This window comes from Dromaius novaehollandiae, chromosome 8 (assembly GCF_036370855.1).
Source record: "Dromaius novaehollandiae isolate bDroNov1 chromosome 8, bDroNov1.hap1, whole genome shotgun sequence".
Taxonomy (NCBI): Eukaryota; Metazoa; Chordata; class Aves; order Casuariiformes; family Dromaiidae; genus Dromaius; species Dromaius novaehollandiae.
The window spans coordinates 8,017,680-8,029,845 of NC_088105.1; the positions used below are offsets into that span (position 1 = coordinate 8,017,680).

The 12,166-nt window shown below is 37.0% G+C and overlaps 1 protein-coding gene across 2 annotated transcripts in view; it reads left to right on the plus strand.

The window, feature by feature from the left end:
- The window catches only part of EDEM3 (ER degradation enhancing alpha-mannosidase like protein 3), a 32,695-nt gene that overhangs the window by 7,986 nt on the left and 12,543 nt on the right, over positions 1–12,166 (plus strand). For both annotated transcript variants that reach the window (XM_064515571.1, XM_064515572.1), the window contains exons 4-13: positions 1,075–1,114; positions 2,629–2,741; positions 3,391–3,544; positions 4,631–4,765; positions 6,560–6,665; positions 7,252–7,349; positions 8,656–8,781; positions 9,380–9,463; positions 10,953–11,036; positions 11,600–11,724. In XM_064515571.1, coding sequence (XP_064371641.1) covers positions 1,075–1,114; positions 2,629–2,741; positions 3,391–3,544; positions 4,631–4,765; positions 6,560–6,665; positions 7,252–7,349; positions 8,656–8,781; positions 9,380–9,463; positions 10,953–11,036; positions 11,600–11,724 — 1,065 coding nt within the window. The remainder of the gene's footprint in view (positions 1–1,074; positions 1,115–2,628; positions 2,742–3,390; positions 3,545–4,630; positions 4,766–6,559; positions 6,666–7,251; positions 7,350–8,655; positions 8,782–9,379; positions 9,464–10,952; positions 11,037–11,599; positions 11,725–12,166) is intronic.

Genomic DNA, 12,166 nt, shown 5'->3' on the forward strand with positions numbered 1-12,166 from the left:
ATTCACAGACTTTTGTCTAATCACTTTTCAAATCCAGGTAAGAGTTTGGCTTTTCTAAAGCCAAAACTACCTGTGGCAATGAGTTCCCCAACTTAATGTTCTATTTTATGGAATAAGTAGTTATTTTAAGCCTGCCACTTGCTAGTGCTGGATGGCACCGGGTGATATTTACTGTGAGAAAATGTGAATAGCAGTTTCTCATCCACTTTCTTCATGTCATGTGCAATTTTAAAAATCTTCATTTAATGACACTTCAGCTGTCACTTTTGCAGGCTGGAGGGCTGGCATGTTTGCTTGTTCCTAGTACAGAAGCTACTACATACTGTCAGCCATCCATATTGCTCATTTTTGTACCTTTTCCTGTTCCATTATATCCCACACAGAAGTTTCATAACAAAATAGCAGCATTTTCTTTATCCTTTCACCAGTAATTCCAACAGTTTGTCTTTTTTTAATCTCTTAATGAACACTGAGCAGACATTTCTCTTAACTGTGTTATAGCTGTTGATGAGCTTTCACCTTAGCAAGGAATCATTGAGCGTGTGTTAGAGCATTTCTTTATTGATTGCAACAAATGACAGCTTTTTTTTTTTAGTAGATATTTGGAATAATTTCTGATAACAAATGATTCTTTGATCTTCCTAAATAAACCTTTTTATTATTACATTTAGTAAGTCAACATTTTTCATAAAGAAAGGGAGTTGAAAAAAAGACTTCGAACCATTCTGTTGGGTTTATTTTCAGTAGAATTGCATTTGTTTGGAGACAAGGAATAAAAACCTAATTTGCTTACAAGAACTTTCAAAGCTTTGCAGTTAACAAAGTGGTTTTTTTAATCATAACTCATTACAGTCAACTCCTATTTTGGTCACTAGCTAAAGGAAGAGACTTAGTATAAGCAGAGTGTTGAGTCTGGTATTAAACATGTACTATATAAAACTAATTTTTTAGTAGCTGTGATCTGTGAGAATTAAATTCATGTCTTCTGTGGTATTGCTTATTATTTAAAAAATAATTTAATTTCTAAATATACAGGCTTATAATAATAAATCTGTTCTAATTTTTATTTCATAGGTTTTCGCTGACCTTGATTGATACCTTGGACACTCTCGTGGTAGGTTTAATGATAAATTTAGCTAAAACAAAAACTTGTTTTCTGCTGTTCCGACTTCTTTTTTAGCTTTCTGTTTTGCTAAGCACTCTATTCTATATAAGACAATTTAATCTTACTTCACCTTTGATTTCTAGCCATCTGTTAAAAGTGGCTATTGCTTGTAAGAGCTTCCAAGTGCTGTGATGGTGGTGTTTGGAATTCATTGCAAAGAGAATACTAGAACAGTTCCTTGGTAGTTCATTCACATTTTCTTCTCTTGTTTTTCTTGGGCTCTACAACAAAACAAAAAGGTGTGTGAGTTTGCCTCCTGTTATAATTTAAAGCAATGTGCTGACCAGGCATTTTATAAAGCGGTGTTGTCTTTATGTAGTTTCTTCCTGAAAGAGGAAGGTTGTGAGACTTACAGGCAAACACCTCTTAATACCTGCAGAATTATTTATGTTTTTAAAGTGTACATACAAATGCTTCATGGATGAATTTGAAGGCACTTAAATACATGTTATAAGAAATGTAACCCTGGAAGTGTCTGCCAGGAAACACTGCCAAGTTTCTCACGTTCTGTCTCTTATTAAAGGACTCCTATGGTTAATGAACTGGTTTTTGTTAGATTTTAATTCCGTTGACATATTTTGCCGTTATAAAATAAAATCTGAAACTAGGAATTACTTTTGGCCAGTCACCATTCCTAGGAAACAAATCTAAAAAGTTTTGAAAATCCTAACAGTGCTGCTTTAGGGTACGAATCAAATGCTGCTCTTTCTGTGAGGACTGTTCTCTTTTTATAATGTTGCCATGAGACTCACTTGAATTGGGCCTGCAAACATTGAAAACTTGGAGCCTGCAACTCTCAAGTCTTTACCAGATGCTCTAATGGATTATTGTGATTTATTTTTCTCTTGTCTTAGAGCAGGATTAACATATGTGGAATTTAAGTGTTTGCAATAATGAATTGAATAAGTCACACAGATTCCTAACTTAAAGGTTCTGTAACTAAAAGAATGTCAATGAGAACGCAGATGTGAAGGAAATGACCAAGCTTCAGGCAAAGGGAGGAAACTGGTGGGAGGAGGAAGACTGCTCGGACAATTCATCTAACCTAGGATGGAGCGCCTTAGTCTGTGGATAGGAATCTTTTGTGAAATCAGAGAGGTATCAGAGCAGGCCAGTTTTCGGCTGCTTTGCTAGCGCAGGTGAATCCTGCAGCCTGCTGAGTCCCGTTGTGCTGCAGTCAGGGACTGGGAGTAGAAGGGACAAACAAATCCCTGAGCATCCCTGAGCTGTGCATTACGTTATTCTTTATTTACAGCACTTACTCTCTCGCTTGTATCTCACAAGAAAAACAGTGGCACTACGGTCTGTTCACAATATATCGGAGTATGCCCCTGCAGGGTCAAAATGCCAGTCTGAGACATCCTGAATGCTTCCTTTTTAATCCATTGCACTTGTTATATAATACTTCTGTGTGACTACTAGCTATGTTGGAACCTGAGCACCTGCTTATATTTGTTTTCCAGGTGTTAAATAAAACCAAAGAGTTCGAAGAGGCTGTAAAAAAAGTAATAAAAGATGTTAATTTAGATAACGACATAGTTGTATCAGTCTTTGAAACCAACATAAGAGTCCTTGGGTGAGTAATATGTACGATTTCAGAACTCTTAAAGATGTGCTTTGTAGCTAATGTCCTGAAGGCATACATTTCTGTGCTATTTCACTTCGTTTAAAACAGTTGTTCCTTTGACAGTTAGCATAGTTCAATAGCTGCTGTAAGAAAGGCTTGAAAATATGAGGCAGAAATGAATCAAGTTGGCCCCCATCTATTCCTGGGGCATAGCTTTTCGGGTAGAAAGGGGGGGGGGGAGGGAAACCTGTGCCAAGGTAGTGGTGGTTTATTTTCCTAATGGAAACAGTCTCAGTTACTCAGTTACACTGTTCAATACTTGATTTAATAGATGCAACATTTCCCTTAGGATCCTACGTTATTTCAGGTTGGAAGGCATCTCTGGAGGTCTGTAGTCCAACTAGCTGCTCAAAGCAGGATCAGACCAGGTTAATTTTAAGCTATTATGCACAGTTTTAGAGGTGTTAGTTCTTCTCAACTAACTTATACAGCACACTGTAGTTATAGTTGGAGTTGGATCCGCTCAGCATTTCTGAAAATTAGGCCCATGTGAACATAGCACAGTTATTTATACAGTAGTCTGAATTTTAGAAATTGCTGCACTGCTGTTGAGGTGAATATACTTACTGAGATGTGGATAACTTTTTTTTGTGTTCAGAGGTCTCCTGGGTGGGCATTCCGTGGCAATTATGCTGAAGGAGAAAGGTGAATATATGCAGTGGTACAGTGGCGAACTTCTGCACATGGCAAAGGAGCTAGGCTACAAGCTTTTACCTGCTTTTAACACCACTAGTGGTCTCCCTTATCCAAGAGTAAGTTCTCTGGTTTCTGCACTTTGAAAATGCTTCTATAAGGAAAACTTTTGTTACTTTGTTTCAGTCTTGGTTTCTAAAATCACTTGTATGTATTTATTAAGCATACAGAAAATCGAAGGCTGATAAATTACTGTTTTGTGACACATGCTACCTAGTATTTTGAAGTACAATTTTAGGCTCTCTGAATCTCCAGCCTTTCCAGCTCAGACAATTCTAACATACCTGCTGTTCTCCTTTGCCCAAAACAATGTATCTCGGCTAATCTATCTCTACTGATGTCTTGCTCCTTGTTACTCTGTACTACCAAGCAGCTCAGAAGAGTGGCTTCTGTTATGGTCGCAAAGTCAATGAAAGATGAGCTCGCAAGCATGTGCTTGTTAATGTAGCACAAAATTGATTAATCTTCATGGTCTGCATCCAAATGTTTAAACAGTGTTTAAGTGTAGGACTGTAACTTAGAAATATTCACTTAATGTAAAACAGTTCATTATAGTCAAACAAAGCATGGTGCATTTCACTCCTGGAATGATGGAAAAAATATTACCTCTGTATATGATCCATTGACTTTTTGTGAGATTTAGCTTTTTTTGGAAACTTCTCCACCAATTAAATTTAGGCTCAGTAAATTGGCATTTTTCTAGTGAAAATGTTGAATTCAAAGTGTTCTAGGTTGGGCCTGGTCCAAAAGCAGGACCACCTAGCAGGTATTCTCTGGAGTTAGGAATACTAAGATATTTATAAAGCTTAATTTCAGTGAGTACTTGTCAGGTTCTGAGATGTTCTGGTTTGCTGGTAAATAAATTGCTAGAACATGATTTTCAGGGAGATGTTCTTTTATTTAAATTTCTGATGAACCAGGCAACTGGCTTTTGGGTCAGTCCTAGTTTTGGGAGATTGAGTTTCTTCTGGATAGTCTTATATGCATATTTGAGTATGGTGGTAAAGCAAATTTGATGGGAGAGGAATAATCCTTTTTCTTGCCTTTAGAAAAGGTGTGGATTATCTGGTTGCTATATGGATCTGTCATGGGAATGTGACTTGCAACTAGTAAAAGTAATGATGATAATCTCTACTTTTCTTTAGGTAAACTTGAAATTTGGTGTAAGACATCCGGAAGCGCGAACAGGAACGGAAACAGATACCTGCACAGCGTGTGCAGGTACCTTGATCCTTGAGTTTGCAGCTTTAAGCCGCTTCACAGGAACATCTATATTTGAGGTTTGCTTTCCATGATCTCTTATTTGTTGGGATTGGGTATGTTAGGTATGCATTAGATTTCTGTTACATTTCTGTCATTTTAGAAAAATGATTTGGGGTTCATCAAATGGATGCATATTTTAGCTGTTCTGCACTAGAAGTTTGTGTGCTCAGGTACATTGTGATTATGTTTTGTTTCTAAGAGCACCGTTTAACTTTTATTTTAAAACTTCCAGGAAGTAATTTTTTTTTAAAGTATTTATAGTAATACAGAAGCAAACAAGACTAATGATCTGAAGACTCCAGTTAGAGGATAATATCTCTAAAGTATTTGGATAGAGGGATGCCACTCATTTGTTGGACTAGCAAGAAGGAAAGTGAGATACTTCGTCTTTTAAAATGCAACTTAATAAGGAAATAAACACTCTAAGCTTTCCAGGTTTATTGCTCAGTCTGAAATGAGTTCTTTTCATAGATTATTTTCTTTGCCAGGTTTTACCTAGAAAGCTGGAGTCTTGATCACAAGCTGACTTTTTTTTGCCACACATCACTGCTAGTAGTAAACATTGTGCTGGCCTGACTGGGCTGTTAGTGACATTTGAGCACTCACTCTCTCCAAATTGTGTCCTAGTACTGTCTGCATAGATTAATGTGTTCACTGGGCTTGTACAGCCTTATCGTTTGCTAGTTGTTAAGCATCTGAGTTGCTCTGTTGTTCAGATTAGATTATTGTCTGTTTAGACTTTCACTGAGTTGCAGGGCTGCCAAGAATACTAAGCAGTGAAAATGTATACTAGTCACTATAGGTAATAGGTAAGTTTTGAATATTGCATGAAAATTCTGCTCAAACTACAGAGTAAACCTATTCTTAACCATGTTTGTGCTTTTTTTGTCATAAATCAGGAAAGACTAAAATAGTAAAACAAATATAACAGCTTTCTGTTTGTAAGAAAGAAAATCATAAAGCTGTCAGTGTCATGGCTTTGTGCTGCTCATTAAAGAGGGGATTTTCAGAAGTCAGTAGTCCCATTGAATTTATGCAGTACCTACTCAAGGGTATATTGTCACCAGAAAGCTAAATGGAAATGTTTGCAGATATGATTTCTTTGGTAAATGATACAAAAAAAGCTTTTTTTAGATCAGATTTTTTTTGCAAGCAATCAGTATTGACCTAGTGTTTCATTTCATTCCATGGTACCCAGTGGAAGCACAGCTAGGCCAGTGTTAAGTGTTGGCAAAACTCAACCCCTAAAGTCCAGTGCATGTGGTTTGCAGTCTAGAGCCATTTTTGTTGTCTGTTACCCTCAACTTACTCTTCCCTTTCTGTATTATAAAGAACATGTATAATCTGTGTGCTAATGGGGAGGTTGTTGCTCCACCTTGAAATGTCTGAGAAGACACATTGATTTTGATTCTAAGGCTGTTATGTTTCTTGAAATATTTTTATTTTTGAATTGCTCTTTAATTAGGTTACAATATCCTTTCTGTATACACAGCTTTACAGATTAGGAAACCTGGGCAGAGGGACTTTAGTGACTTGCCTAAGATCATACAGTGTATTGGCAAACAGTTGTGTAAAAGAGCACCGTTCCTTCTAATTAGCAACAGAAAGACTAAATAAATGTGGACTGAAAGTTCTACTCTTCAAGCGTATGTAACATAATACTGAGTTTTATAATTCTTAGATATGAAACATCTTACTTCATAGCATTTTAATTTCAATACACAAAAGAATAAAAATCTTTTGTATCAGTCCCTTAATTCCTTTGTTTCTCTATAGTTTCATTTAATGAGTTTGTTGTTTGTCTGTTGCAGGAATATGCACGGAAAGCGCTTGATTTTATTTGGGAAAAGAGACAACGCAGTAGCAATTTGGTGGGCGTTACTATTAATATTCACACTGGAGATTGGGTCCGCAAAGGTGTGTGGTGTTCTAACTCTAAGATTTGTGACCACAGATGGTTTGGGGGAAGAAAAAGTTCTTGAGAGGTTTTTTTTGTTGTTGTTGTTTTAACTTTTTCCCCTCCACATTTATCTAGACTACTTAAAAACGTTAATGAGACAGGCAAGTGGGCCTGCATGCTTGAGATCTGAAGAAACTTGCCACAAAAAGGCCTGGCTTTCCTCTGAAAGAGTGTTTTGGCTGAGAAACTAGCTTTTTTCATTGCAAAGAAAATATTCTCTGATTTACTTAACACTGAGAGGAATACCTTGGGATAAATTTTCAGGGACTCTTCTATAAATACCTATTAAAAATATAAATAAGACTTCAGTTGTATATGCCAGTCAGTGGAAACATTGTGTCATATGAGAGAAGTGAAACAACTGGCTTAAATGCATGTCTGTTCATAATATGTGCATTAATATTGCACAGCCTTTAGTGTAGACATTCAGTATTATGTGTCCCTGTCCACCTGTCCTAGTGATAGGAGGCTTTTGAAACCATGTGAAAATATCTGTATAGCTAATTAAAGTAAAACCACCTTTTCATCTTCTGCTATTTCTAGATAGCGGCGTTGGAGCAGGGATAGATTCATATTATGAATATTTATTAAAAGCCTATGTCTTGCTGGGAGATGACAGTTTCCTGGAAAGATTTAACACGGTGAGTTAACTCCTTGCTCAGATCTGTTCCTCATTTAAGACTACTTTAAGACTAACTGTGTTGTCAGTCAGCTGTTAGCCTGTGAAGCCCATGAAGAACCCTTCATCAGAATTGCTGCGACTTCTGATGTGTGTGGTGTGCCAGCTCTTTTCAATACAGATTTTTGCTGATGTTGAGTGAACTGTCACCTGATCAAGTATTTTAACCCTATCCAAAAGGCTGGAATCTTCTTGTGGGCATTTTTCCATGTTTCCAGTACAGGAGATGCTGTATTTGAAGATCACTTTGGAGAGTGTAACACTGCAAATGTTTCTGTAAAACAACAGAAGTTATACCACAGTTTGTAGCAAGAAGCCCTTATTGTCCTAGAGTAACAAAGATGGTCTGAAAATCAAAATCTGGATCTTGCATCGCACTGCAGATCCATAATTTTAGAACCACTAAGGCTCATATGTATTCAAGTGTACTTTCAAACTGAAAAACACATGTAGCGGATTACTAAATTCATAAGATTACATAGTAAGTTTCTCGGCATCATTATTCTTTCATAAAATAGTACAAAATGGCCAGTATCCAATAAAAGCATTTTATATTATATGATAAGCAGTATTAAAATTGGAATATATCAGTAGTTAAAAGCCTGTCACAACACCCTAAGTGAAATGTTTATTTCATATTCTTAACCTCCTACGGCCACCACTATAGTTGTATTTAGCCTCAATTACCTCTATTAAGTGTGCTTGCTATTGATTCAGCTTATGTGCTTATGATTTACATTCTGGGCTTCAGAAAACAAGACAGACAGCTGTCTTGGGGAGAATAGGATTGGAAGTCAGAAAATTGATAAGTGAGCTAATGGGTTTTAAAGTTCTTCTGAGCAATGAAGTCCAGCTGCTTTGTGTTTATACCTCCTTTTTTCTTTCTCCTCCAAGATGTATTTGCTTTAGAATTTTGTTGTTCAGAGAAAGCAATTTCAGCCTTGTTTATTGTGTGCTTTAAGATTCAGTCAAAAAAAAGAGGCTTAATTGTGATAGTTACTCATTTATCCTGGGGCTGCTGTCTGTACTTTGTGTTTTACTTAGAAAAGGTGAAGTGTATTGTGTAGGTAATACTGTGGGGCTTTGCAGTATTTGTTACACTTATCTTTTGATTTGCAAAAGTATAAGGTGTACCAAATGCAGTCATGATTTGGAGTTTAATGCTTGTTCTTATTTTGAAATAGAGTGGCATAAGCCTGTGATTTAACTTTTTTTTTTTTGGAAACATATTGATAACATAAGCTCATGTCTTTTCGGATGTTTGGCAGCACTACGATGCCATAATGAGATACATTAGCCAGCCACCTCTTCTTCTTGATGTTCATATTCACAAACCTATGCTAAATGCTCGGACCTGGATGGATTCTTTGCTAGCTTTCTTCCCAGGGTTGCAGGTGGGTCTTAAAATCCATGTGCAGATGAAGTTTAATGACAAGTAAACAAACAAATAAAAAAACCTGTCAGTAATACAACTGACAAGTCAATCATAGTAATCTGACTTTCAAAACTGCTGAACAAGGGATTATATGCTCGATCCTTCTGTCACTTCTATGCTATGATGTGATGTGCTTCTGACTGTGTTAAGTACCAAGAAAGGTATGTCCTTATGGTTTGCTTCCTTTGCTCCTAGTCATGAACATGCTCAAATCAAGCCCTCTTTTAGTAGTTTGATGAGAATGTTTTCTAGTTTGTCAGTAGCATCTTTCAGACAAACTAAACCACATTTTCCCCCCACCTGCCGGTTCTCTGTAAATGATGGAGATCCTTTTTTCTGCTTAGGCTGTGGTCTTAATGAGCTCACTGATTTTGCTTAAAAAGCTCTGAGGCATATCTATGGCTTACGCTGAAAGAGAGGGGTAATGTTTACAGTGTGTATCTGCTCGAAATGTAGAAACTGGTGTGTGGTTTTACATGAACACAGTATGTGTGTCTGACTTTGCACAGTGCTCCTGTGGGTGGTGAATTTGTGTTAATTTTATTCTTGTATTTTAGGTGTTGAAGGGTGACATTAGACCTGCTATAGAAACTCATGAGATGCTGTATCAGGTTATAAAAAAGCATAACTTTCTTCCTGAGGTACGTTAGTCTTTTTTGTCATTAAAAACAAAGGTTCACTTCCACAGTTTTCTTCAGCAGTTTACAGTTCTGCATGTATGACAATGGTGTTTTGGACAGGGAATATTTTTCTTTCAATTATGCTGTAATTAGCATGGTAGTGGGAGCTGTTGCTATAACAATTGCTTAGACTTTATATTTCAGCCTTTCAAAATTGACCTTGAATCACTTCAGTATGCAAGTTGATGTAAGCACTCTTACCTCTAGCTGCTTAGTAACATAACTGTGATCTTGTAGCATTAATTGTATTACCTTTATTAACCCAAGAAACACAGGGAAAGAAACTAAATTCAGCATTTAATCTGAGAGAATGTTCTGAAATTTTGCATAGTGTCCTTGAGAGTAGGTACAAGGAATGATCTGTAGGTATTGCAAGTGCAGGCTTTGTTTTAGCCAGTTGATTGTGCATGCAAAAGCCTGCTGAAGTGTGTCTTTATTCTGTGATAATCTAGAAAAAATGAGAGAACTTCCGACTCCAGTTGTAACTTTGGCTTTCCTCTCGTGTAAGCTGACATCTTTTAGAGAATATTTTAATTAACACCACATTCACTTAATGTAGAAGTTGAGACCAGGGAATGATCTCTAGTCACTGAAATGATTTTTTTGGAGTACTTTTAAAATGATATGATTTGGCTCCATAGTTTTTGATTGTTTTTTTCAGTGCTTTCAAAGTAGAATTTGAAAGATAAGTTAGTTATATGTAAGCCAGTATGCCATCCCCTTTAGTAAAGACTTGGTTTAAACTCTACTATGAACTAGTAGTGGATGAAAGCCGTCACAGAAATTAGCTTTTGCCAGTGCTTTTTTTATGGGAGCAAAATATTAAGAGTGAACATATAGCCTTAGGAAGTTCTTAAATAACTGACCTCTGGTGTCTGGCATTTCATATGTTAGAAATAGCTGATTTAAGCTGTCGCTTCAGACAGACAAATCGTGTGTGTTTTAAGTGTCGGGTGGTAGCTATGTTTGCAGAAACGGTGTTTGTTGCAGCTCTCATCAGTCTCTCTGCAGCGGAGCTTCACCAGGCTACTTGCTTGGGTTGCGGCACCAGGCACGTGCTTGTGCCGGTGGCAGCGAGCAGTGCTGTGCACTCTCTCCCGGCTCTGGGGGCACAGATTCTCGTCTGGCACCCCCCAAAGCCCTGCCGAGCTCTGCTTGCTGAACACTCATCGAAAGGTTGTTGGTGCAGGAGTGCAGGCATCATCACAGCTTAAATTTCATTTGTACTAAATGGGCTAGGGCACCATTTTAGGTCAAATGTATTAACTAGGCATAGGTTCTCTGTTTTGTAGCCTTTTGAGATCAGTGTTGAGTTCTCAGTCCTCCACTGGAACTCCGAACTTCAGCTGTGGAGTACTTCAGCTGTTGAAAAAGCAATTTGGGAATCAAAATCAACCTGTGTGGGTTTTATTCTAGCATTTACTTTTGTCTGTTCTTTTTCCTTCCTCAGGCTTTCACAACAGATTTTAGAGTTCACTGGGCTCAGCATCCTTTAAGGCCTGAATTTGCAGAAAGCACTTACTTCTTGTATAAAGTAAGATCACTTTCTTATCTCTGGCTTTTGGTCCTCTTGTCTAGTGTCTATAATTTTATTGGTGTTGTATTTCAATATAGAATGAGTAGCCTATCTGAGTTTATGTACTGGAGCCAGTTCTGTATGAAATAAGATGAAAGTATCAAATTGTTCTGGGAATTTTCTTTTATACGTCTCGAATTAAAAAGAAAATCAGTAGGACAACAGCCAATTTTTTAAACGTATTTAGGTTTTACTGCTCTTGCTCTCTCAGACAAGAGTCAAAGCCACTTGTACCTTGTGGAGTAAAGCATAGTAGCGCCCAAATTTCTTAAACACATGGAAATACTTAAAAGAAGTCTATCTGCGTATGTGTAAAAGGGTGGTACAATTGTGTCTCGGAGATCTCTTTTATGTCTATTATTAGTATTGATAAACTAGATCTTACTGATGTCTGAGAAGGCAGGAAACCAGAATATATAAAATAAGTAGGTAGAAAAAATAGAAGCTGTTAATTTTACAGTAAGTCTAAGTTCACCTGTGTGGGGTCTTTTTTGTGTACTTTTTTTTTTTTCCCCCGATAGGCTACTGGGGACCCTTACTATCTGGAAGTAGGAAAAACTCTCATTGAAAACTTAAACAAGTATGCGAGAGTACCTTGTGGGTTTGCTGCAATGAAGGATGTTCGTACTGGAAGTCATGAAGACAGGTAAAAGGTTTTTTTAAAACAGATTGTAGAAAACAATCTGACCCTGTTTGTTTGTATAATGGAATTAACTGACTTCTGAGCAGCTTTCTGTCTTCAGTCTGCCCAAGTCTGGAATTATCCATGCTTACTTGTCATGGTCTGTAAACTATTGAAATGATTTCCTAGGTTCTATTAAACACCAATATTTTCCGTGTTTAGTAACCTTTCATCTTAAGCCCCCCTTTCATTAGTCTCAGAGCACTAGATGAATCACTCTCAAAGAAAATAAACTTGAAACCCAAAGTTTGTAAAGAGGTTTATTTGGACTTGCTATAAAGTTATTTTGAACTGATCTTGAATCATTTCCTTCCCTCTTTCCATTTGGAAGAAACACTGATGGAATTAAGTTCAACAACGATATCATGAATACTTCAGAGGTGGAGCAATATGTGTATTTATTTTA